Raw genomic sequence first — 27256 nt, 5'->3', positions numbered from 1 at the left:
CTTGGTTGGTTTGTGTTTCATCTAACTTTGTAGTTAGATGAAAAATGATCAAAATGAGTAGATGTTCTTTAACTGCAGTTTAAACAAAGTACAAATAGCATCAGGCTTTGAGTTTCAAAGGTGGCTCTCAACTGTCACGGCCCCCAGAGGATAGGTATAAATGTGGGGAGAACAGGAACAATTACAATAACAGTAACAATAATAATGGTGATGTTGATGATGATTGATGATGATAATGATAATGTGAATAATAAATTCAATACTAATACTAATACTAATAATAATGATAATGAACAGAAGTGGCAATTTGTCTTTTGCTTCAAAAATATTACAATAAATAACAAAGAATAAATAATACAATAAAGAACAAATAAAGAACAAAGAACACAACACATAAAACAACACTACATTTACATAAAATCAATATAATCAATTACAGGCATGGGAACAGTGGTACAATGGTGTTAGAGAGTTCATTAAAGCCATTGTATTTGGTGTGAAAGACTTTTTGTATATATTGTTAGTTGCTGTAGAAGCTTTGGAGCATCTTCCACGAGGGAGTTTAATAAATTCATCAGCATCAGTTATATCTGGCTCAAGTCTATTAGACTGCCATGTTTCAAATTTTGATTCGTGTTTGCCCTTCAAATCAAGGTCTTAGGTTTTAGTAATGTGTCGAAGTATTTCACACTGACCAATAGTTGTTCTCACTCTATTTCTCATGTTAATGTGCATCTCTTGATTCAGCTTTGCTGATGAAGTAATTTGCTGTCAGCTGTTTTGCACTCTTCTCCAATGATTAACACCTTCATCCAGGGAGGAGGAATTAATAAGAAAAACCTGATGACTCTTGTCTCTGGATGGCATATTGTGAGAAACACTGTGTCACAATGTGGGTTATATCAGTCAGGACATGATCTTCAACTTACACTTATTTTTGTCCCCTCATCATCAGGATCTGGGTCTGGTATCATTTCCATCTGGGAATACACACAGCAAAAGAGAGGGAGAGGGAGAGGGGGAGAGACAAAAACATTAGCTCTCACACTGAGATATTTCCATGAAGTTGAATCTTGGCCCTGTTAAAAAAGCCTGCAACATTTCTAATAATGACTTTAACGCTGACTGGGTATAACCTACACAGGGCATGTATCCATTGATGGTTATAAATCTTTGATAGCTACATCAATAAACAGTTTATCTTAGAGATGGAGAGCCAGAGTGAATGCATGCTACTATTCAGCCTTTAAAAATAAACACACAAAGATGTCACTCCTGTCACTGTTCTGGTATATTTTTGGATTCCATGAGTGGTTTTGTTGGGGGATTAGATTAAAGACAGCACCCAGATCCAGTAGCGACTTGAGGAAAACAGGTTCAAACCAGAACGCTCTATGACAGACTGACAAATGCTTGAAACAAATTATGCCTCAAAAACCCCATCAGTCTCTCCAGTAAAAGCAATATTTCCCATAAAAGCTTATGACAAATAATAAAACCACAGAGCGCCTGGACTAGCTTTTCACTGAACTCCCCACATGCGCACACACACACACGCACACACACACCACAAAACAACTTGAAGCACAAAAAGCATCAAGAGCAGCACCATAGCTCCTGGGTTCAAAGACGGCCCCAATATATGAGCTCTGGTGGCATAATTCTAGCATGGTGGCAAGAACTAAGCCTTCAGCCTACATCATGGCCTGGGCATTGATTTTAGAGGCTATAATTTATTTATCCCACATCGGATGCCAAATGGATGTATGCCCGGAAAAAAGTCTGCTGACTATAAAGCTGGAGAGCAGCAGAGTGGTGCAGCAGAGAGGCTGGGAGGGAAGCTTCTCCAGAGGACATGATAGCTGTTGGCTCCACAGGAGAGACGAAAGAAAGGACAGGAAAGGTATAACACCGCTACTCATGAGTATCTGCAGTAGAGAGCATTCTGTCAAGTGCTGTAATTACCTTGGAGAAACCAGCGCTTACTCTGGAGGATGTCCTGCTGACAGGTGATTAATGAGCAAAATTAGGAGCCATAGCTTTCCCTGTCTGCATGTATGCATGACTCTTACATCTTCACTTACTGCACAGAGGGACCTGGCACCCACCATTGTATCTGGGAGATGTTGTCTTGAATGGCAAGGCAGCATTAATTGTGCTCAGTCTTGGCATGGACTGTCTTAAGTCATCAGTTTCAGCCACCTCTTTTACAAACTTCACAGTGGTTATATGGGCTGGGTGTGCAGTCTATATACGTCACCTAAGAAGGATAAAGAGTGCGACTGAAAGGCATTTCGCTCTGTTGCACTGCTCACACACTACACTGATGAAAACAATGCCACCATAGCAATTCTGTTTCATGGGAGTTTACGCAATAGTCATGAAATTTAATCCGCATATCCAGGGACAAGAATTGTCCATTTTTTGTGTATATGGACACAAATCAAATTGGTCAGTTAAGGTTAAGGTTAGAGTATGGTTAACGTTAGGTTTAGGCACCAAACCCGGAAAATGGACATGGTCTCAGTCTATGAAAATGAACACTGGTCTTGTCTTGGACTTGAACCTTGGTCACCTGAGTTAAAGTCGGGATGATTGGACCCATCTACCACCCTGCCTTCGTCCTTATGCAGACTTTGTGGATCTTCCTACTACCTCACTATACATGGCACAGGCACGAAATGCACTTCAAATTGAAATACATTCATGCTGACTGTTGTGGAAAAAAAAATGGAATGGAAATGAATTTTTTACTGAGCAAAGACGATGGAGAAAGCTTGTTAGTCATTAGCAGTGATTCTACATGGCACTTTACTGTGGAAAAATGATGAAATTGCTTCATTGTGTTGTATGGTACTATTAAAGATAGAGTTCATCCATTCTAAAACACTGATATTATTTGACTTCCTTCTTAGTTGTTACGTAGTGGTGCTATCTTCCTCTCATTGGTACTGAGTGCTGGATACTGGCTGGATGCTCCACATGCATCATACTGTTTGTAACTATTTTTGCTGTCATCAAAATCAACAAATTCACAAAGATCTGATAATTTCTGCATTTCACTTTTCAGGGAATTTTCAGTTATGCCCTCTGGTTGGCACTATTATGTGCCTGAACGGAAAACAAATCACTATATGAATTTATTCATTTCTTCTGCTATCAGGCTACTAAATGCTCATAGTAGCCAACTACAGACTGACGTCTGGTTTCAGATATTCTAACCTGCTGATCCATGCACTTGTCACTACTATGCTGATGTTATTGTTGATGTGGATGCTGATGTTTAACTGCTGCTGCTAATGTACTTATTCATTTATTTTCATCTACATGAATGTTCATCTAGAAATGAATTGCCCTTTGGGACTAATAAATTTTTCTGAACTGAATTGAACTTCCTGTATAAACAGTAGCCACCACAGAGACAGAAGTAAATTGCTTGAGTTTGCTTGTTTTCTTCATTGAACACATAGATGTATGTTGAAGGACAAAAATAGCAACTTCCTCCAGAGTACTAAAAGATAGCTGGTAAGTAATGTGGGTAGCTTCTTCTTTTCCTCTAGCTCACATACGTTTCAGGTGTGTCACATACGTTTCTTTTTAACTGTGAACATTTCAGGCTGTGAAAAAATCTGCTACACATCATCAAACTTTGTTGATTTAACAATTTGAGTGAATTAAGGCAGTTATTATTAACAATGTTACCTAATAGCTAGGAGGGAAATGAATTAATATCACATTTTTCGAAATAGGTGAACTATCCCTTTTAAGAACCCAATGTAGTGAGCATTGCTGGCATAGTGCACAATAGGAAAACTGGGTCTGCCTACAGTGATGACTACAGTGATGTATATTTATATTTACATGACAATAGTCATGTAAATAAAAACAAAACATTACATCCATTAAATATCAGCTCTGTTGGGCTGATATATTTGAGAAGCAGATGTGGAACAAACGTCCTTGGTGAAATGTGAACCCAGGACGTTCTGCCTGCATGGCGTGTGCCTTGGCCGGCTGCCCCACCAGGATGTCCCTCATTGCTTGTCTAGTTTCTTGCAGTGGAAGAAAAATGTTGAGGTTCAGAAATATTGATTGAACTGTCAAGGATCACAGGAATAGGATGAAATATCTGCCACAACCCCACAGCTCTTCTAAGGTACACAAATCAAAGAAATCCAGGGGAAAAAAAGAATTCAACTGAAAACAATGCACAGAATATTATAAAGAAAAAAAATGCCACACCTTGGTCAAGGTTACAGATTTAAATGTATAACTGACACTGCATATCTTGCCTAAAATTCAGGATACAGCATCAGGACCAGTAGACAAATTATATACTAGTCAATATAATTACTACTGCTGAATATAGGAGGTGGCATCGGACCAGGATCATGCAGTAAACATTCTGAATTCTGTTTTAGAGAGCAACGCCAACTTAGTTCGGCTACAACAGGCTTTGTTAGGCATATCTGACAAATGTTATCAGGATCACTGGACCAATTATACCTCAGTATTAAATAGAAAAATATAAAATACAAACAAAAAGCAACTGCTTTCAGTCTTGAGAAGAATCTAAATTGTGCTTTTTGCTGGATATCATTGTTTATCCTGCTCAGTCTGTGAGAACAAAAAGAAGTAATCCATCTGTGTTCACATTTATACATTCCAGTGTTTTTTGAACACTTTATCCAAATTGACTGTTGAATTTGCAGGCACTTTGCAAACTAAAAAATTAAGTGGCATTTTATGACTGTGAGCCTATTAATCATCCACCACTGTACAAATGCAATTAAGGTTTTTGTGACTTAATGAATTTCCAATATCAATTTGGAATCCTGGCATTTATCATCAAGTGTAATAGACGTTTATGGGCCATTCAGAGGTTACTACTGTGTGTTGAGCAGAGCATTATCTGCCCATAAAATGTTCCAATTTCTTTCATTGGAAGAAATAAAAATGCAAACGTGTTAGAGCATTTGCAGAGAAAACTGCTCTTCTCGTTGCACTTCACTCTTTTAAAGTCTTCTATTATCAAGAATGAGTTTCTTTTTATCCGAATGCCGACTGTTGAGCTGACAAATGTTCCCTAGAGTAAGTTTTGAGCTCCTGACAGCAATACAAAAGTTTTCAATGGCACTCCTGAAGTAAACCCCCATTATTTTCCCATTTATATTTCATTTCTATCGCATGAGTGCCTTCTGAGCCAAAGCCGTGGTCGCTTGCAAGTATCTCAATTTCAATCGCTTGTCTCTTTATTGCAAAACCCTTCCACCATGACACGCTGCCATTCTTCATGCAAATCTCAAATTGACTTCTTGTAAAATGTGTGCTGCAATTATTGTGCATCAGAAAAGCGTCCTGGAGTTCCTGGAACTAAATTAATGTCACATAAAGAAAAATGGTTATCGTTTAAGATGAAATATAGACTCACTACTTACTGCGCTGTTATGATTATATTACAGCGTTCACTGAGATAGGATGGAATCTCATGACGGCCCTGACCCTGGATGATAAACACACAGGCCTATGGGAATTTTTGCATTAACGTTCGCATAAGGCAATGAACGCCTGCCGGAAAAAAAAAAAACAGAAAAAGAAAAAGAATAATAATAAAAGCAAGTCTTCGGAAGAGGCTGGAGTTTATCCGGCAATCATAAGTTTTGCAAGCATGGCATGAAGACACAGATGAGGTTAGACTGAGGTCATGCACTTTAAATGGCACATTAAGCCCTTTAATCTTAAGATATGGTAATGGAGGATATGTGTCAGACACTCTGCATGTGGTCAGACGCTGATCGTCACTAGTTTGCATAGCAGGGGGCAGCTTAGCAGGAGCACTTTGAAATACACATGAAAAAAAAAATGGTACAAAGGAAATATGACAAGATTTAATAACATGTAACTGTGCTGAAATGTGACTTGCATTACAATCATTTTTGAGTAAGAGAGACTAAAATACTTTGAATACTTTGGGTGAAAGTAAAGAATGAGGCTACCGTTACTCATATTACTGTAACAGAGTAGTTTTTTTTAGTATACCTGTACTTTTATGAGTTAAGATAGCAGTTTTACTATTACTTAATAGTATTGTACTTTGCTATATTTTAGATCCTATTCATCACAGTTCACGTTCGGTTGGCTCTCCATAAATATTGAAACTTGACCGTCATAAAGAGTATCATAAAGAGTAGAAGAGTATTCTGGCTTTGCTCTGTTGGTGTATTTTTTCCCCAAGGTTTCAAATTTCCAGTTAAAAGAATCTAGAGTGAAGTTTGTGCTCGTTTAGAATTTCTCAACTAACAAAGTTATTCCCAAAAAGTAACTTGTACTGTGAGTACATTTTAAATGAGATACTTTTTACTTTTACGTAAGTAAATTTTTACTTAAGTAAAATCTGAGCAAAGTAACAGCACTTCTACTTGAGTAGACATTTCTAGGACTCTTTCCCCCTCTGACATTAATAACAATATAATAGAATTTGTAATATATTCCATTCTCAAAATATGTGCTATAAGTTTTAATTTTCACCTGTACTTTACATAATATACACACATACATATATTTACTCACATGCTTCAATTTTAATCCATATTTAAGTAAGCAATCTTGCTTTTTAGTAGCATCTGTAACAACTGTAACAGCAAGTAAATCACATAATTCACCCATGCTCTTATATTTATTTATTTATTTATTTATTTGACAGGGACAATGCAGTCAAACATAGTTACATAGTTATCTACAGTTGCTATTCATAATGTGTTTAAATTACAAGCAGCCTTTTTTTTTTTATTTTATTTTATTTTTGAGTTTATATTCTGCATCTCTTTTTTCCGTCAAGCATTTTAGATACAAAAGATCAGAGTTCAGAGATAGTTCTGGGAAATAAGTCAAACCCTCTGGGTTACACCACAGTTGACCAAAGCTCGGAGAAGTAAAGTAAACAACAGTAAAACAGAGTTAAGTTCCGTTATCACAACTTTTGCTCGTGAGGCCAAGAGGATAATACCGATTAGAAACCCTATCGTAAAATAGCCATCTTTATCTTGATGCACGGTAGTGACACAGTTACGGCCTTTATGTAGTTCACTCCATCTGCACCTCCATCTGCTTTGCCTTACTTTTTTGTCAACGACAGCAACCACAGTCGGCAGCCCAAATAAAAACCCGAGGTGATTCACTGTAGCAGGAGGCTGATGCTGCAGCTTCAAGTTCCCCGTGTCCCATGATCTACACATGATTCAGAGCGGATTGGATTTACGAGGCCGCAAATCAGCAGTGCCAATAGGCTTAATTGTGAATCCTGTCCCTTTGAGATTTAAAAGAAGCAAGGGTTTCTTTCCACAGCTGCCATTTTGAGCCCACATTCACCAATCATACAGGGAGAAATCCATTGTGGAAGAGGCACAGAGCGGAATTTCTCCTCCAGCGACAGCCTCAATAGACCAGAATACAACACAGCCAGTTTTGACTGCAAGCAGCAAGTTCACTCCCCTTCACTGGGGTTGTCAAAAGGCATTTTAGGAAATGCAGGAAATCACTAAATGAAACAGAAGTAAACAAGGCAGGTGCTCTGTAAATTACACTTAATCAAAAATTAACTCCTGGAATAAACTGAACATCACAAATTGACAATATGTAATACTGTAAGAGTATGTGGAGATGCATTTTTACTTCAAGCAGATCAATTTCAGTATGCTAAACACTGCATCTCTACAAGCCAGCAACAACATAAGAGCCATGTTATAAGAGAGCAGCTTTTCCCCTACTTTTCTGAGTAGGAGAATGTTCTATGCAAGATCATTGATCTTGTAAATATTCATCAACCACCCACTTCAGTTCCGAAAGGAAGTGACACTGCAAAGCAAAGAAAACACAAGAGCGGAAGCTACAATATCTACGCCACCTACAAATTTTTGAGTATGCTCAGATCAACAATTATTATGGATGTATATGGTGCTTGGCTCCCTCAAGTTCCATTACAAATGCGGCAACTTAATCACAGCAGATAAAATATTATCTGTTGAAGGCTAAACGCATTCCAAATATATCTTTCAAATAAAGCACTGTGCAGTAGTGGTTCCCTCTTCTGAACAAAGTGAGGGCATAGTGGGTGTAAAGTTAAAGTACATAAAGCACAGTAGTGCACCCTGTGAAGTGTTTCCTAATTACAACGCTCACTTACTCCCGCTTGGAGATGTTTTGGTCTAAGCTTCGTTGTTAACCCTAATTACATCCCACTGCTGACAGGGGTCTCCATTCACATGCAAAGACTAATCCCCTTCACAGGCCATTGCTTTTTGACAAGAGCTATGTTAATTATACGTAAAGCCTGCAATTGTGTGTGTTAAAAAACATGAGAGCGCTTGAATTGTGTACAATTACTCCATTGCTTTATCTGGTGAAGGGTAAATGATCCATTGACAAGCGAATGTTACTTAAATTAAGGAGCGGAGGAATACTCCTGTCAGCTGTGAGGCGGTGCCAAGGCACACTTGAAACAGGAGGTAGACGATTATTGTAAGAAGCAACAACACAAAGAAAAAGATCAGTAAAAATCTGTGTCACCATCATAGTCCAGCTTTTATTCATGACACACTGGCAGCCATGACTGTTGTTGCCAGGGCACGTTATTCCAAGAGCTGCTCCTGGAGTGAGAGGTTTCATCTTCTGCCTCTGCGCATAGTTATGCAGGGGATGTTTCACTGGTGTAAATTTAAATATATTTCACCTACATTTAAAGATGTTTCACCTTTACTTCCATTAATTTCTGAAAATTAACAGAACTTTTAATTCTTGCAAGCCTTTAGCATCCAGAAATTGCATAAAGTTATTGTATGTGAAAAAATGTAAATTCTGAAAAATTACTTGCTATTTCACTGTTTACATCCATTTGTAATAACATGATGACGAAGGAAGTCATCTGCATCTGAGTAAAATAATGAGTAAAATATTACCATCCTATGTTTTTTTTTTTTTTTTTATGTCGGTAAAGGCCCATTCAGATCTCATGTTGAGGTTCCCACCTTAACAATAGCTTAGACATGACACTGTTTTATAGCTCAAATAAGCGTTTGGTAGAATGTTAGATTCTCTTATCGACTTAGCCAAAACAGAAGCAGTCTAGTCTGCCTGTCTGGAGGGGAGAACTGCATTGTTGGTATAATATAATTGTTAACCATTCAGAAACAGGAATATCAATATAGGGCCAAGATTTCATGTGTTACTGTTTCTAACATTCATATATCAATTTGCTGTTGCTTATCTGGAAAAGAAAAGGAAATCAGGGGCCTCCTTTTTCCTGACCAAATCCACAATCTCCTCCCAGTTCCCAGGCCAAATAGGCTCTGCAGTCCTCCCAGTGGGTTCTGGGTCTGCCCCGAAATCTAATCCCAGTCTGATGTTTCTTGAACACCTCCTCAGGGAGGCACCTGGGATTCATCCTGATGTCTAAACCACCTCAACTGGTTCTTTTCAATGAGGAGTAGCAGCAGCTCTACACCAAGCCCCTTCGGGATGTCTGAGATCTTAACCCTAAAGGTGAGCCCAGCTGACCTGCAAAGGAGGCTCATTCTTGCTACATCTATCCAAGATCTCATTCTTCACTACCCAAAGCTTGTGGCCATGGGTGAGTCTTGGAATGAGGATCGACTGGTAAATTGAGAGCTTTGCCTTCAGACTCACCTCCTTCAACATGTCGCTCCAGTACGATGACTGCATAAATGTAGCCTCTGCCCCAATCCATCTGTCAATTTATCCTCACTGTGAACAAGACCTTGTGATTCTTGAATGCCTTCACTTGAGGCAGTAATCCATTCCAGTCCCTGACGGGGAAAACCATCTTTTTGCTACAGAGAACCATAGCCTCGGACTTAAAGGTCCTGATCCCCATCCCGACTGCTTCACACTCAGCTGCCCCAGTGTGTGCTAGATGTCACAGCTTGATGAGGCCAATACAACCACATCATCTGCAAAAGGCAGAGACACAACTCTGTGGTCACCAAACTGGACACCCTCCACCCCCTGACTGCGTCTTGAAATCCTGTCCATGAAAATCACAAACAGAATTGGAGACAAAGCACAGTCTTGGCAGAGTCCAACACCTATTGGGAATGTGATAGACTTTGTTCCAAGAATGTGGACACAATTCCCACTCCCGTTATATGGGGACCGAATAGCTCACAGCAGTGAACCTGGCACTGTTTCTAACAAATACAGTAAATGGGTCCATTTTGAAATTTGATGAAAAAAACAAAACAAAACAAAAAAACAAGCGAGAAAATTAGGACAAATGAGACCACCAGGAGAGGAGGCATAAAAATGTGAATTCTCTTGGGAGAATTGGGAATGTTGGTGACTATGCTTCTATTTAACTTATTATTTTGGCCATCTCTCTTTCCTCCTCTGTTGAAAGTTACCTCTTGATACACTGGATCTGCCCTTTCTTAAAACCCTTTCTTAAAACTTCTACCTGCATCAGCCGCCGCATAAGCGAGGTTCAACTTGTAAGACCGCCAAATGTCCTGTTGAAAAGAGATGTGATGAACAAGCACAGAAATTAATCTGCAGTGCATCTAAGAGAAGCTCCAATTGATTGGACAGTTTAATTTTTTGTTAAGGCTGGCTAATCCATTTCCAGCAAGACAAAAAGGTGAAATGGCAGGACTGGAAATGAGAGGACAGAGGCAAAGGCAGTCTCAAAGGGACACTGAATGAAATGAGAGATACTGAGTGAAATGTCAATTCAAGTCGACGGCTACCAGAATGACAAAGTACTTACTACTCACAATGGGAATGCTTAATGAGAGAGTGGTGGGGTGACATTTGAGGGGAACACTGAGTCATGAAAGCTTTAGTCAAGTTTTTAAAGCTGCACTTGTAACTTTGCACACTGCTGGCTCCAAGAGGCGCTGAGAAGCAGCTGTTTCAAACGTGCAGAAATCCTTGAAGGTGATATCTGTAAACTGTATGCAGTATGCATGTTTACTGACCTGCTTTGTGTGATACTTTTCTAGCAAAGGGATGAAATGCTGCTGACTGCTGTGTGGAACAGGGGTTTTCACACATTTTCATGTTCTGGACCCCCAAGTTGACTCTCATTAAGCCCAGGACCCCCACTTTAAATGACTTTGCCCTTGGGACTCTGATATCAGAGGATATGTCAGTCTGTGTTAATTATGGAATTGTCCAGGTGTCTTACAAGTAATTTCAAAGTGGTGAGATTAAGACTAATAATAATCACTCATACATATTTTTGTGACATAGCGACGCCTTGTGAATTAACCCCTTGAGACCTGAGCTAATTCCCTTGATTTCTCTCAACAACATGGGGGAAATTCAATTAGAAAAATAGCAAAAAAAATCATGTTTTTTAAGTAAGTAATTACATGTAAGAAAATAGAAAAATGTTCACAAAGGAAAAAAAGGAAAATAGAAAATTACCCACCAGCGATCATACTGTCACTTGAGTTTAATTTGGGCAGTGAATCTATGACACTTCAGTTAGTGGGGAAGGGAGGCTGATCCACAAAAAGAACAATATATAAATAACCTACATGTGTATCCTAATTAGTTCACAAAAACTAAAAAAAATGGAAGAGTTTTGAAGCATACCATGCAATTGCCGGAAAAAAAGCAGTCTGCTTTTAAATGCACCAAAATTAGTAGTGCTCTGCTTACAGTAATATGTGAGACTGCTGAACAGACCCTCAGGGGGTGGATAAAATAATGGTGACGCCACATGAAAATAGGACTTCAACTTTGAAAAAAGTAGATCATAATTACAAAGAGAGCCACACAAGCAAGTCATATCAAGTTGAATGCCAATTAGCAGTATGTGTGTCAGCTTAAAAGAGGGCTGGCAATCAAGACTGTTATATGAGTTCCCAAAGCAACAAAGTTTTCACTGTTGCAAGAGGAGCCGTCTGGAAATTCATGAGAATGTGACACACACAGACAAGATTACTATTAGCTGTTCCTGTTGTCGAGCTCCTGACACACAAAGCCAACAGTCAGCAGTTGGATCTTGTTGGGCATTCTGTAGCTGGCCATCAGCTGCACTGATGCTGGCCATCAGCTGCACTGATGGCCAGACATCCTGGTTTTCTAGGGTGACCAGACATCCTGGTTTACCTTGGACAGTCCGGGTTCAGGAGGTATGCCCTGGTCTCTTGAGCATTCTAAAATTATGTGAATACATACCAGTTTTAGCTTTTACCTCCTCAGAGAAAAAAAATAGCATTACCCAATTGCAGTACCCTATTGTTTGTTTGTTTGTTATTTTGTGCGTTGCCATCAGGAGTAGGATAGCCTTCATGGGCATTGTTGCTATGTCCCTCCCGCCATTACCATGGTTGCTCACCAAGGGACCTGAGTAGTGCACGAGACATTCCAATCCCAGAGCTCAAAAGAAAATACATATTAAACAAAGCTGACAAGCAGCCGGCACAGTTTTAAAAAACATAAAATACATTAAACTACTACCATATACAGTACAGGAATAGTCTACCAGGCCTCATAAAAAATAGCCCATTTTTTTGTGTAATTACAATTATTTCTGAAAGTACTATCAGGTTGTTTCTCCCTGGCCAAAGGTTACTATGCGGAGGTTTACTGCAGACGCTACCTGCTGGATCTACTTTCCAATTCAAATGTGAAAATAACAAGAAAAGAGACATTTAATTTCTTAAAAAAAAAAAAAATGTGACTGGGACGTCTTGATTTTTATATCGGCATAATTTGCTAGCTTTATGTCTCTTTATGCACTAAAAGTGTTATTTTAGAAACTATTTTTCCATACTGTGGAAGTGAATGAATTACATTATTAGATAGAAAGTACAGTATTCTGGATTACCAGCTCAGCGGAGCACAAAGCAAATAATAAGGATATTCCACCAGCATATGGACTCATGTAATACCCAGGTAACTATACAACCCAACACTCTACCAAAGTTCAATTTAACTTTAAGAGAATAAGTAGCTAAACACAAAAAAGCATTGGGACTCATTAGGTCTGATGATTACTTGGCATGGACATGCAATAGCCAAGGATTATGAGGCCAGTTTATATGACTGGGTACACCTTAGGATGCAAACAGTGTTCCCTTATGATGTTCCCATAATGCCTCATACTTATTACTAAAAACATTCAAGATTAGTTTCATGATTGTAAAGGGAGAATCAAACTCCTTCCTTGATCTCCAATCAACAGATCTGTTGCTGAATCTTTACGTAAAATGCATTTCTTCCTCCTTCATCCCTAAAAGAACTAAAGTAATGAACATCCACTAAACAGAGCTCAGGATGCAGTATGACAGCAGTACAAGGAGGGCTGCTGTCCTGAAGACAGCAAGCCGCCCTATTCTTCATTAGCTACACTTTCACATTTTCTGTATCCTCTGTCTGTCATCGAGTTGGAACTCTTTAAGTTTTGCTCAGTTACTTTAGATTCAAAATCAGACTGAATTTGGCAGACATACAGGGAATATATGCCTGTTGTGAATCGGAAATGGAAGGGACCTTGTCTGATGCCTCAGTCTCAAAGTATGAGTCAGGACAAGAGCTATTCTGAAGACATCCTTCAGCATTCTCCAGCATCCTCCCACACATTGATGGATGCGCCAGCGGCTCGATAGAGGAGCCCAGAGTCATGAAAGTGAAAGTGAACAAGATCTTTCTTTCGTGGCTCCCATTATGCCTCCTCTCTTGTGAAATATACTGAAAAGTAGATAATAGATACACTCAGCAAAACAAGGAACACCCACAAAAATGTCATCTCCTCCACCTCCACTACTGCCATAGAAGAAAACAACGCAGCTCATGTAACTGGCCATCTTTAAAGTTCAGATGCAGGCAAAATGTACATACTGGACTCAAATCAAACAACTGGATTGCATACAATGCTGAAAGCTTGCTACATCACCCACAAGCTGATTCTGTTTTCCCTGATTTTTCACAGCAGCCATTTTGACATCAAATAGCAGGGTAAACGCACGTGTTACTAATGACATTAAGGTTTCATACCATTTCAGTGTACCAGAGCCTTTTGCAATGATTTTTTTTCTGGCATGAACCAGTCTGACAGAGCCATGCCCTTATTGTGTTTGACCGAAATGGAACAGAACCTTCATTAATATTATTAGTAACATCTGTGTTTACCCTGCTTTTTTTTGTTTGTTTGTTTGTTTACAAAAAAGTGACAGCTAGCATGTACCAATTCAGCCATACTGAGCTATTGCACCATTCCACTGTTGCAGCATATTTTGATCCCAGTATTTTATATTGTTTTAAAAGGCAGACCAAATCTCTCTCCACAGGCTAACCGGTATATCAACTTGTAGCTTGACAAGTCAGGGTCCAGGATGCAGTTTTATGATGTCGACCCCGAATGTCAGCAAGGAATAAATATTTCAGGTTTGAGCACTTGAAAAATCAGTGAACTGCACACAGCAAACTTGTATTTATCAAGCTGACCAATCTGTGATGCCAAAGGATACCAAAGGGATAAGAGGAGCAAAACATCTGACGTCTTACACAAAAAAGTAGAAATGTCTTCCTTTGAGGTAACCCGATAGCTTGGATTTTTCTTTTTCCTTTCAAAGACGCTCATAAAAGGTGTTCTGTTGCCAGTCTTTCTAATGCACCAAGGAGATTTCCATCCAGTGGCTGCTCTGACACCACATGGGCTCATATGGGCAAAACTGAGTCCGATGCATTGCCGATGGGATTTTCTCTTGTTAAGCCCACACGCATTACTAATCTTGCAGCAGTACATTTTTTTTTCATTATATTGCCACTTGTCACGTTGTCATTATATGTCAGTATTTGTAATATGGAAGTCCAGTTTAGTTGAATTTATCTGAATACTGCTGCCTATGATTTTGGTTTGATCAGCTTGAGCATCTTTTGATCTTTGTGTGTGTGTGTGTGTGTGTGTGTGTGTGTGCGCGCGCGTGCGCGTGCGTGTGCGTGTGTGAAGATCACAACAGTTGCTGTGTAGCTAAACAGTGTTTCTTTTCATGCACAGCCTTCCCTTGGTCAGTCATTTTATCACCACTTACACAGGACTGACAGAAGAGGCCTTGATGATACCTTACATGTTCCGTGTCTTCCTTTTAACAGCATGCTGCTCCTTACGCTGCCGAGGTACACCTCGATCAAATGGGATGTACTTTGGCCAGTGTTTAATGGCGGTGCCTTGTTAAAAATCTGTGCTCATGCACAAAGCAAATTTCATTTATCAAAAAATAAAACATTATGTTTTATGGCACATTTGACAACTTGAATCAAATGAAATCTGGGTGCAGAGAGTCAACTATTCATGATGCACCTTCAATATATTAGTACAGCCACAGGGCTTCCCTTTCAGATAGCAGTGCTCACCATTTTTTTTAAAAAAAACACAGCAACCAAATGTGTTAGCAGCAGAGGACAACACATTTCTGAAAGCTACAGAGGCTCAGTTCCTTCAGCAAGGACAACAGAGTGATCCATGACAACGAGATGAAAAATACAGAAAATTTGCATCATCAGTCATTTTGGGGTTCTTGTAGCTATTAATAGACATGAGACATTTTGTCAAATTCATGTTGAATAATCACTATAATTATGTGATACCTATTACTTATGCACAGTATAATAACAATGTAAGATATTATCTGATTTGATGGAAACTAATTGGCACATCAATCAAGCATTCAGGAGTTCCATTTTTATGATTTCCACGTCAGCATTGATTAATGCTACATTTAATTATGGCTTTAATTGTGATTCAAAACAGAATGAATACCTTGATATTAAAACAGGCCCTGATGTAGCACGGTCATGTATTAAGAGCTACAGGCTTTGTATGAAGACAAAGACATCATGTCAGAGGTTAACATCTCAAAGCATGCCAGCCTTTGACACTGTGATTTTCTAGGGTTTTTTTCAGATGCAATGGAAAATAAATGTAATGATACCAAAGGAAAGCTTGAAAACAGTGTTATTTAACACTTGCTTAGGGGGTTTGAAGTAGATGCTTTCACTTTCCCCCGGCTAACCATACCCAGGGAAGGTGTGTGTGCTGCATTATTGAGAGGCTGTGCTTTGGTGGTGCTTTGATTCTATAAGCAATAGACCTCTTTTAGCAGATAAAAAGTTAGTGAGAGAGAGAGAGAGAGAGAGAGAGAGAGAGAGAGAGAGAGAGAGAGAGAGAGTCCCTTTAGAATACTTTGCCATGGATCCATATCTGCTTTGAAGTTCAGATGCCTGACTTCAGAAGGTAATGAAATAGTTATCACAAATTTTCCCAAAGTTAAAAGGGAGAAATGAAAGGGGGGAAAGGAGAGAAATTGCACTTAGATGTCACTTCTTAAAAAAAAAAAAAAAAAAAAGATGGTGAAACTCATAAAATTATGAGGTCGATTTCCAATATAAAAATTGACTCCACGTGTGTGTGTGTCTATCTATCTATCTATCTATCTATCTATCTATCTATCTATCTATCTATATATATATATATATATATATTTATATATATATATATATATTGGTAATTACAGAAAGAGGCAAAGCCTCTTCATTCTGAAACATTTTCACAGATCAGAGCCTCCACTTGTGTAATGCCAGCCATGTTCCAGCTTTCATTCATGCAAAGAACAGAACCTCCATCACTCAGGATGAGCCTCTCCAGCCTCAAACCCGTAAATCCTGTGCTTGTCAACATGACAGACAGCCATTTTATGTGTAAAGCAAATTGCATGCTCGTGGAGTTAAATGGATTGTATTTCAATCAGAGGACTAACCTTGGCCAACTTTTTCAACTCTCTTTCAGACAGGTATTAGTGTTTTTATGAGGTAAACTATCAAAGCAGTCAGCTTTGACATGGGATGGATGGACGGCATAGGAAACAGATGGAGAGGGTAACAAATTTGAAAAAAAAAAAAATATCAGTTGCAAGTGTTTATAGTTATGACTGGATAGATTTGACAATAATGATAAGATTTCGGGAATAGTGATTGAATAAAGCACTGCAGTGTGGCAGCCTGACTGCTTCCCTCTGAATGTAAGGACAGGAATTTTTATCTAACGGGCCTAATTGTTGTGGAATTTGAGTGAATCCTATCCTGTTGTTTTTCTTAGTGGAACTATAGGTACCCAATATAGCGTTTCTTGTAACCACATTTGCTTTGGTTTATATTGCGAATTTCTTACCAAAACGCATTGTATGCATCCATGAGGCTTAATAAACATGTTGAATGCATCTCCTACCTCAAAGAAGTTGGCAAAACCTTATTTTGGAATATTTTGCAAGTAGTGCTCTTTAGCCTACCTCAGTGTGTGTAATAAAGTAGCCCCCATGCTCATGGTGCTGGAAGAATGTGATATAAACCAAAGTCAGACCTAGTTTTCCTGGTGTGCACTATGCCACTACCCACTATTTCGGGTAGTTTAAAGGGATAGTTCACCCATTTTGAAAAATGTGATATCATTTCTCCCTCCAGCTGTTCTGTAGCACAGTAGTGGTTCTATCTAGAGTTCTCATATTCTGCCCGACCCGACCCGACCCGAAAATGTCGGGTCGGGTCGGGCCTAAAATTTACGTGAATTGGGCGGGTCGGGTCAGGCTTCGGGTTCTGTGGGGGATTTTTTAAAACAGAATTATGTGTTGTGTTATTGATTATGACGTTTCATTTTTATGTGACTGGTGGAGAGAGTGAGAGACTGGATTGGATTTGGAGGCTAAACTTTCAGTGACAGACAGACAACCAGCTGTGAGAGCGCAGCGCAAACAAGTGAGAGAGAGTTGCAGCAGTATCCGGCTGTGCTGGCAGACTCGGCAGCAGGGACGGTTTCTGCTATGGGCAGTGCAACTGCCCAGGGCGCAATCTACTTGGGGGCGCACGAGAAAAAAAAAAAAAATCTCCAGTTTTCTAGACTACCGTATTGACCCACACATGCCGCGGCACCATCAGTCGGCATCAGGCGGGCCGGCCGCGGCACCGTCCGATACCGCGCCCACCCGTCAGGTCTGCCGGATCTGACAGGTGTGCTGCCTGATGCTGGCCAGTGCCGCGGCCGGCCCGCCTGATACCGACTGATGGTGCCCCGGTGCCGCGGCCGACCGGCTCTGCTACATAATGGCGAATTTGGCGATTTTTTTTTTTTTTTTCGGGCTTTATCGGGCTGTCGGGCCTAAAGTTCGGCTAATTAGTCGGGTCGGGTCGGGCCTCGGGCTGGCCCAGTCCGGCCCGGGTCGGGTCGGGTCTTAATTTTCAGGCCCGATGAGAACTCTAGTTCTATCTTCCTCTCATTGTTACTGAGTGCTGGAGGCTGGCTGGATGCTCCAAATGCTAACTGTTAGCCTCCTGCCATTGAGGTGGACTTCCCCCCAGCTAACATTCTTGAAAATGACTGCATTAATCCAATAAAAGTAAATAAACAAAGTTTGACTTTGATGATCAGGATTTTTTTTTATTTGTCTTAATCCACTCAAATATGGTTTATTATCATTTTACAAGTGCTGCTGTTTTGCAATAAAATGCACATATAACTACCGAGAATGATTTTTCTCAAATTACTTTTAATAACTGTATTCTTTTTTGTTATCCACATCCAGACAGGTAGAGTAACTTCTGCACCTCCTTTGTCACTCAATGAATTATGGTGCCCCATACACAACAGACACAGTAACTTTATATTTTCATTATAGAGAGTCAGCTAGCTTATCAGGACAGGGGTCCCACATAAATGTGTTGTGCAGTAACCTTGTCTCCTAAAAAATAAATACAACTAAAATGCATTCTTAACCACGTTTAGTTTAAGGTTGTGTATCATGTTATTATCTCCAAGTGTTAACAATACTTGTAATTCGCTTGCATTTGTCATCTTACTTTTTTTTTTTTTTTTTTTTAGCCTTAAGACAAGGCTTGTTATCCTTTGTAGCTGAAATTGTTCACTTGTGTTGCCATTGTTCCATTGCTGAGCAGCTGAAAGGCCAGTGTGTGGTGTGGAGGTTTTTCTGAAACCACACAGGCTGCAGAGTTTTCAAAGCCAGAAATTGAGCCCATGGTCAAGTAATCGTTGAGTTATTGGTATCGATCAAAAACCCTGTGAAATGCTGCAGAAGGCCATTCAGTGCAATGGGACAAAAAATGTTCATGTTCATCTAATACCTTTAAGCAGCAAAGTAGTTGACACAGACAGTACTGCATGCAAACCCTTCAGTTACAGTCCTTGCTGCACCAGTCACTAGGACCTTGCAGGCAAGAGTTCCTGAGTAGATTGCTTCTTGCCCGACTTGGAATTGCTGACTATATGCTCTCCTACCCGGACTAAACTCCAGTAACCAGTCTACAGTTAGAGCCAATTTCACTGCATTACCAGTATAAACCCTGCTGCATTGTGAGTGATTGATACCTCCATCCTCAAGCAGATGTCAGCGATTCTCTTTGATTGACAGTTTGAAATGACTTTCTTCACTCACCCAAAGTGGTTTCTGTCTGCTTCCACCTGAGGGTATTGAATCAGTCATCCCTGCCTCTCTGTCGTGTCCCGTCTATCGATATATACTAGGCAAAAAAAGTTCTGCACCGCTTTTTCAATCTATAATTTCTCCCCTTTATTTTTACCCAATAGTGTTGTATCTTATACCGTTGTAAGGCCTGATTCGTCCTCTCTCCAATGAGATACAACTTGTGAGGATCCTGCATTTCTGAAATGAGTGACACTGGTAATTGTGTGGGAAGCGACCAATTTTTTTTTTTTGAGAAAATCCCCTGCAATATTTTTTCAGTTGATCATTTCTCCCATTTAACAATACCGATTGGCTTTGTCTTTTATACAGTTAGAAAGCCTGATTAGTCTCCTTTTCAGTGAGAAATAAGTTGTAAGGATTGTCAATCGATTGGTATGACAAACATGGCTAAACATGTCCCCTGACCCCCTTTTTGAGGGGAGCAAAATCCCATTCAATGTGTTTCAAGTTGTATCTCATTGGAAAGAGGACGAATCAGGCTTTACAACGGTATAAGATACAACACTACTGGGTATAAATAAAGGGGAGAAATTATACACTGAAAAAGCGGTGCATAACTTTTTTTGCCTAGTATATATATTGATCACAATCTTTTTTTTCTACTTTAAGCTATGTGTCGCTCTTCACACTGTCATTGACCCAAGAGTTTTGAGAGTGCTATAGGAGAACATCAGTCAAACTGTCCAACTCTGTCTATGGCAAATCTGAACTGGGGGACTATTCATTTCCATGAATTTGTTCAGGCCAATTGCTACACTGATTACAATACAAGAAACCCCGGAGGACACTATTGTACCATTCTATCTTATTATATTGAGCTGTTTCCATTGATTTACACAAATCAATGTCATATTGTTCATATAATTCACAGTCACAGCTTTTACCACCAGTGTAACACCTTGACAGCACAAGTGTTTGCAGTCAAAAGCATGATGGCATCTCATCAGGGGTTATGCAACTGGAGACCACAGATAATATTTGGTAAATAGAGCATCGCTGGGAGTCTAATCACAGGCCCTAAATGCAGGACTTTTGCTGTTTCTTCATCTCAAGAAAAGAATGGAAAATTTCCTAAATATTAATCCAGCTGTTGTGCAAGCTTGTAGCAACCCGCATCAGTACCCTGCCACCCTTCTCTTCCGTTTTCCTAGACAGTTACTCCATTTGCCATGGTAACATGATTGTTATAGGAAAAAAAAAAAAAAACAGATTCTCAGACATTGAAAGTAATTCAAACAAAACCCACAGGATGCGAGTGGGGATTGAAGTGGCCATTTAAATTATGTCTGAGGAGTTTGAGTTGAGTGAATGTGAAGTCTCAGGTGATGAGACAGTGTTAAGAAGATGAGACCGATTTAAATGAGCTAATCTGAATCTGGCAAGAGGGAAGGACAAACGACATAATGACTATTACAGAAACTCGTGCCAGAAAGGTGACCTTTACCCAACAGTTTGCATTAGATCCGGTCTTCCAGATGTATTTACTTCCAGGTCATGTCCTTGATTGCTGCTCTCATTGTGTCTTTACTGCTTAGCATCAATCAGTTAATATTTTATTCTGCACTACTCAAGGTTTTTATGTAAAAATTCCACCATCCTCTTGGTTTAAATCACTAACCTGGTAATAACAAATTTTCCTGGTTCAAAAAGAGGCTGAGTTGGTGCCTCAGCAAGACAAGTCTGGCTTTGTCATCGTGACCAATTTAAAACCTAAACCCCCTCTATTCCCATTTTTATGCCTTTATAGTTTCAGCTCCAGTTTTTGTCATGGGCTATCATGAAAATGTCCTACTTCAAAATCCAATTTTATTCATGATTCCTGTGGCTAAGAGGACCACAACAGGCACACACGTTTGTCTCTTCATTTGTTCTCAAAGGGGATGTTTATCAGTGTCTGTTGTGGCATGGTTAGCCTATTTTTTATTGTTAGGAGTAATTCAGTTTCAAGGCCAAATTATAGTTCTGTGTTCAAGTGTTGCCGTAGCCACATTATAGTTGCCTACTGCTATGTGAGCATTAATAAGAGAAACTGTGAGCACACTGAATCAATCACTGAAACTATAGACTGCAGAGGCAAAGTCATTAAACTTGAAAATGTGACATTTCAGCGTATCCTGGGTTTGCAGAAACATAAACTGGCAAATTTTTTTCCTGGCAACTAGGCTGCATTTAAAGTGATGTTTTCTCACCATGAACTTAGTGACATCTTGCAGTCTGAATAATTTGGGAATGAGTTGTGAGCCAGGTGGGAAATTAGCACCATCCACCAGTAAAAGGTGGTAAAATATGAAAGTGACTGTTAGATTTTTCAAAATAATAATTTAGTGTTGAGTGGCTAGTAAAAATAACAACATATTTTCAAACCTCCTCACTGACATCGACATTGACATTAATGACATTGCTTTAAATATTCAGATTGTGGCCAAATTTATGTCCATATACAACTGAGATTAAAAAAAAAAAACAAAAAAAAAAACTCCATGTGACCAGGGTCCATACCTCACAGTGTGCACCAACTTGAGCTGAAAAACAGCTTGAATTGGTCAAAGGCACTGCAAAGGAGTTAAGATGTGCTTTTAAAAGGTGTTAAATAACAAATGCAATTTCCGTTGCCGCGCCGGCCAACAGTCAGTTTTTAAATCAGCTTTCGCCAGTCATTTGAATTCATTTCCATTCTCTCCCCCCATATTTTTGCTGTCATACATCAGAACACAAACAATTTTCAGCGATGCCGCGTTTCTTTGATTTCACCCGTGCAAACTGTGCTGCACCACTTTGATAAATCAAGGGCAGACGGTATTTGTCTCCTTTGTGCATGAGAAAGCCCCACAAATCCCTGATAAATCAACCCGATTACCTTGTCAAGTTTTAAACTAAGGACGTCTAGTTAAAAGGGTTTGTCATTACATACAATGATCTGCTGCAGACTTGATAAAACCGTCTCCGTGGAATGCTGGACGAATAGGAAGTGCATTGTTTTATGCATCACTGGTATAACGACATGATATATGCATATTTTTGATCATTTTTACATCACTGAAGACCAGGGAAAATGTCTACAAAACATATTGTAAGAGCCGGAATGCAGGAAATCATCTGTGTAGTTCCATAAAACATCTCGGCTGGAAATTGAGCAGTGCTCTATCTGAGTTATGCCCCTAAACATCCGCTGTAATTGTTTGGAGACGGCCCCAATCGATAAAAGGATTATTGGCACCGACAACACATGAGTACATATCAGTGTGTGATCAGTGTCATAACTGTTTTGGTGCAACAATACATTACATTTAATAACCTCAGACCACTATCAGCCGGCGGAGGCCTAAAGCAATTAAAGGCAGAATCAATGCCGAGTCAAAACACTGTGACAGCTCTATTACCCTGGATATAGGAGGCCTAGTAGAGTTCTGCTGCTCTGTTTCCCTCTGCTCTTGTTGTTTCTCGCTTTCTCTTTGAGATTTGCCATCAAGCAGAAACACCGCTGCACTATCATACATTTTATACCCACCTTTCACATTTTCAGCCATTTTCTTTCCTCATACAGGATCATTCTTTCTTTCATTCTTTCTTCCAGTCTGAAATAGTCCCTCCTGGATTTTTCCCACTTTCTCTGTCATTACCTGCCTCACCTATTGAGGGTTCAGACAGACAACATCAGTCTTTTGCGATGGAAATACCTCGTCAATGTCATCTCCACATGAGGACCGACAGTGCTTTAATCTAATCATCCCCTTTCATGTGCTGACACTCCTTCTAGTTCTTTAGGTGAGTCCCCATCAGGGAAGAAGGATTGTTTAGATATTGTTTGTCTTTTCTATTTTACAGGGTGTTTCACATAAAAAATGCACTGTGACTTTATTTGCAAAAAATGTTTAGTCATTAAGACTATCGTGAAATATTAGCTCATTTCGATATGTTCATAATAAAGTGGTGAATGCAGAAGCTCTTGTATAGGTGTCCATATTCAGCAGAAAATTTGTACTGTGCTAGAATAAAAAGGGTTGTTTTTCTTCCTGTTCACTTATGGTGCCTCGCCTAAAGCACCCAGCACCACACTCAGTGCTGAAGCATGAGAATGGTCGGCCTTAATTGAACCCATAAGGCTTGGAGACAGAAAAGGCCACATGATGAGGACGCTGCCTGAGGAAGTCACACTTGCTGAGAGCCCCTACGCAGTTTTTTTTTTTTTTTTTTTTTTTTTTTTTATCACTTCTCTGTCAGCAGGAAGCCATGATGAACTGTACCAGGTTTTGCAACCTATCAGCGTCAGAGGCACATGAGAGAATTGCTACTTGAAATAGCCATATCTAAAAAGCATCTTTATTTAATGTAACACTTTCAGATTTTTTTTCTATTAATCTAGCGAAAGCTGACAGAGATCCATGTTCTAGTCTAGCAACACCCTACTTCATGCAGTCATACACACTAACACTGGGAACTCATCACAGCTAGCTGTTGACCATGCACCTGGGGATTCAGTGCCTTGCTCAAGGGCAACTCAACAGTAGCTGCTAAGGGAGGGATCTACTTTTAGCCTCCAACTTTGATTCAGTTACTTCAAATTTTGTAGTTATTTCTCAGTTCTTCAAGGTAAACTAAAATATTGTCAGGCAGTCTGTTACATCAGCAAGCTGGAAAGTTAAAAGTGAAATTATGTAAACTAATTATTTTTATTAAATAAAAAAATAAGTTAAAAAAAACAGCACACTAGATATTTTAAACCTAAAGTGTGCTTGTAACTCTACACAGACCTAATTTCAAGATAGGTGAACATGGGGACTGGAGGCCATTGGAGGAATTAATCATGATAGGCAATAAAAGTCCACTACATTAGATCTAGCCTCCTCGGGGAAAATATTATGGGCCATGAGTCCTGTAAGCTGAAATAAATCTTCAGCAGCTCTTCCCCTTCCTACATGCTGCTACCACTTATAATCCACAGAGTAAAACTCAAAGCAATGCAGTTTTTGTTTTGTTGTTGTTGTTGTTGTCGTCGTTTTTGGCAGTTTTGCATTTAGTTGACAGTTAAAGAAGAAATGGGTGTAAGAAAAGGAGAGGGATGACATGTGGCAAAGGTCTCAGGCCACACTCAAATGGAAGACATTGTATGTTGGTGACATAAGCCTTAACCAGTGAACAATCCCAGCACTCAGATCAATAGCAATGCTATTAGGAGACTGAGTCTACTGTCTGAGATCTGTTCTCTGTTCCTGAGGCACCACCACTCTGTCAAACCATGTCTGTGTGTTCCCCTCCCACTTTCAGGTGAATTTGAGCCAAGTACAACACAGATTTTCTGTATTTCCATCAGCTGGGTGGAAGCAAATTAACAACAATCCATTCATTTATGGATGGATTGGTGGGTGAGTGAGGGCTGGCTGGCTGGCTGGATGGATATTACTATATTAGTCATCTTGTTATTATTGGTCTTGATTGTCAGCTAATGTTGGTGAGAAATAACCTTTGTGATATTCTAATGTACCTACTGTTGGACATAATGGAAATGTATTTCCACTGCAATTGCATATTTTTTAATCAAGAAAAATGTTTGTCTCCAGCAAGCATATGTTAAAATAGGAATGTGATATCAATTATACAACATTGACTTCTGGTGGAGTCAATGTGGAGTCTGGTGGTTTGATTGGACAAGAGGCATTCAATGAGTGCAGATATTCAGCACGACAGCATTTTGACATTTTACCAATATGCATCACTCCACTTTACCAGTGTTCAGCAATTATAGCTAATTGCATTAATGGCCATGATATACATTATAACAAATTTTGCACAGCAGTGGCACAAAGATGGAGACATGTCTAACAATAAACCTGGAGTTACATGAATGGATGGTCGTCAGGTGAAAAAAAGCCACTTCATGTGTTTTTGCCATCTCAGGCTATGATCATGGATAAGAAACTTGTGGTCAGGAACCTGTTTAGGTTCCGTTCAGCTGAAGCTTGAATTCTGATGGAACTATTTGTGTTAGCCGAGCTGAATCAATGATTAACCCTCCTTCAGATTTCAGTGGTTCTTGCACTACTACAGGTGTAGTTCTGTTAGGTGAGGGCCCTAAAGCAGAGGGAAGTTTTTCTGAAGATTATAAATGGCATGCTATCGTTTTTCAGTATCCAAAACAGCTAAAATAAATGTGTAAGATGTTGATATTTCTTACATGTTTTATACCGCTCAAACAGCCTGGGGCCAAAGAGAGCCCAAAGAAACACAGATGCATACAAAATGTGTTCAGGACATTGAAAACCTATCATCATGTTCATTTCATGTTTACCCATTAAATTAGGAAAAGTCATGAAATATGAAAGAAAAAAAATCATGTATTAGAGGTATTAAATATTGAATGAGGTTAAACTGACCCTAAAGACAACAGGAGGGTTAATTAAACAAATCTTAATATGTTGTTGCTAATTACTGTTACTTGATATATGGCGTTGTATGAACTGTTGTATGAAAGCAGTATCACACTTGAGGTTGTGTTGTTAAGCTGAATATCGGCACCACTCGGATTATCTACATGCTTCATTATCTACTGGGATATTCAGTATAACAGCACAACCTCAAGTGTGATATTGCTCAGTTCTTATGAGCCAATGGGGCATTCTACAGACTGTTATTTCAAAATAAAAGAGCATTGTTTCACAGCTAAGCTAAGCCAAAAAGTTAGTCAGTTCTGTTGATCTCTAATCAAATTATCAGTATGTTATAAATATGCCAGAGTGATTGTAGTGTTGCTGATTATGTCATTCATTCCTGCAAGGACTGCTTACTCATTAAAAAAAAAAAAAAAAAGGAAATATGCATATTATTTGACGTCTCCCATTCAGCCTCTTTCTTCATCCCACATGCAAGCTTCTGCTTCGTATTTTTCTATAATGAAATTATCAAGCAATATACTACGGCAAAAAGATGCTACTCTGTAGTTACTGCCAACAGTCCTGCAGGACTAGTCTTTAGAAGAAGCTTGCAAATTACTTTAGCTTGTAATAAAATAATTTTCAATCAATATTTTGTGTCAAATGAGTAATGTCTTTGGTAAGGAGTCTCTATGTAATGAGCAGGAAAATGCGCAGGGAGCCTCCACTGCATCTTAACTCAGCCTGTTGGGGCTTACTTTGTACTAATGACTGGCTTGCTGTACATTATCCCTTGCACACTATTCCCAATAGTGATTCTATTGCAACATCAAAAAAGTCTTTTCTGTTCAGCTTTTATTATTCATTACATCATGAAAATGCATTGATGCAAAGCCTACGTCTCTTCATGTCAAATACCTGCCTCAGTAATGTTGGCAGAGTAATGTGTCAGTGACTGGGATTGGGCTAAGCCTGTACTGTGTGTGAGGTAGCAGCTCAAAATGTAGGTCACTGGCCTGCCACTGCCTCCTGAGAGAGTGAGTAAGATGTCTGCTACATACAGCACAGTATGCTACCAAGCTACGCTAAACCCATTTGATGCAATTATTCACTGCACTACAAATATTTTTAATGTAAATCTTATTAAATTTAATATATATGCTACAATGCCTAGGGCTTTCTGTGTTGCAAAGGTATGAATGCACTCTTTAATTATTACTACAGGCAAAGAAGCACAATTGATCTTTTCAGATGGGTATCCTGAATTTCTTTCATGTCATTTGGAGCCATCTTTTATTTAGAATCAAATGTGGCTTTGATACTGACATCAGAGGTGAGCTTGCTTTATGTGTACGTGAAATGAGATGTGACGTA

The 27256-nt window shown here is 39.3% G+C and overlaps 1 protein-coding gene across 1 annotated transcript in view; it reads right to left on the bottom strand.

Moving 5' to 3' along the window:
- The window catches only part of vstm2a (V-set and transmembrane domain containing 2A), a 75909-nt gene that overhangs the window by 24252 nt on the left and 24401 nt on the right, over positions 1–27256 (bottom strand). The window contains exon 3 of the mRNA XM_030079826.1: positions 930–980. Coding sequence (XP_029935686.1) covers positions 930–980 — 51 coding nt within the window. The remainder of the gene's footprint in view (positions 1–929; positions 981–27256) is intronic.

This window comes from Myripristis murdjan, chromosome 20, assembly GCF_902150065.1.
Source record: "Myripristis murdjan chromosome 20, fMyrMur1.1, whole genome shotgun sequence".
In the NCBI taxonomy this organism is placed as follows: Eukaryota; Metazoa; Chordata; class Actinopteri; order Holocentriformes; family Holocentridae; genus Myripristis; species Myripristis murdjan.
Note: the sequence above shows the minus strand (reverse complement) of the source record. Positions and strands in the feature narration are given on the sequence as shown.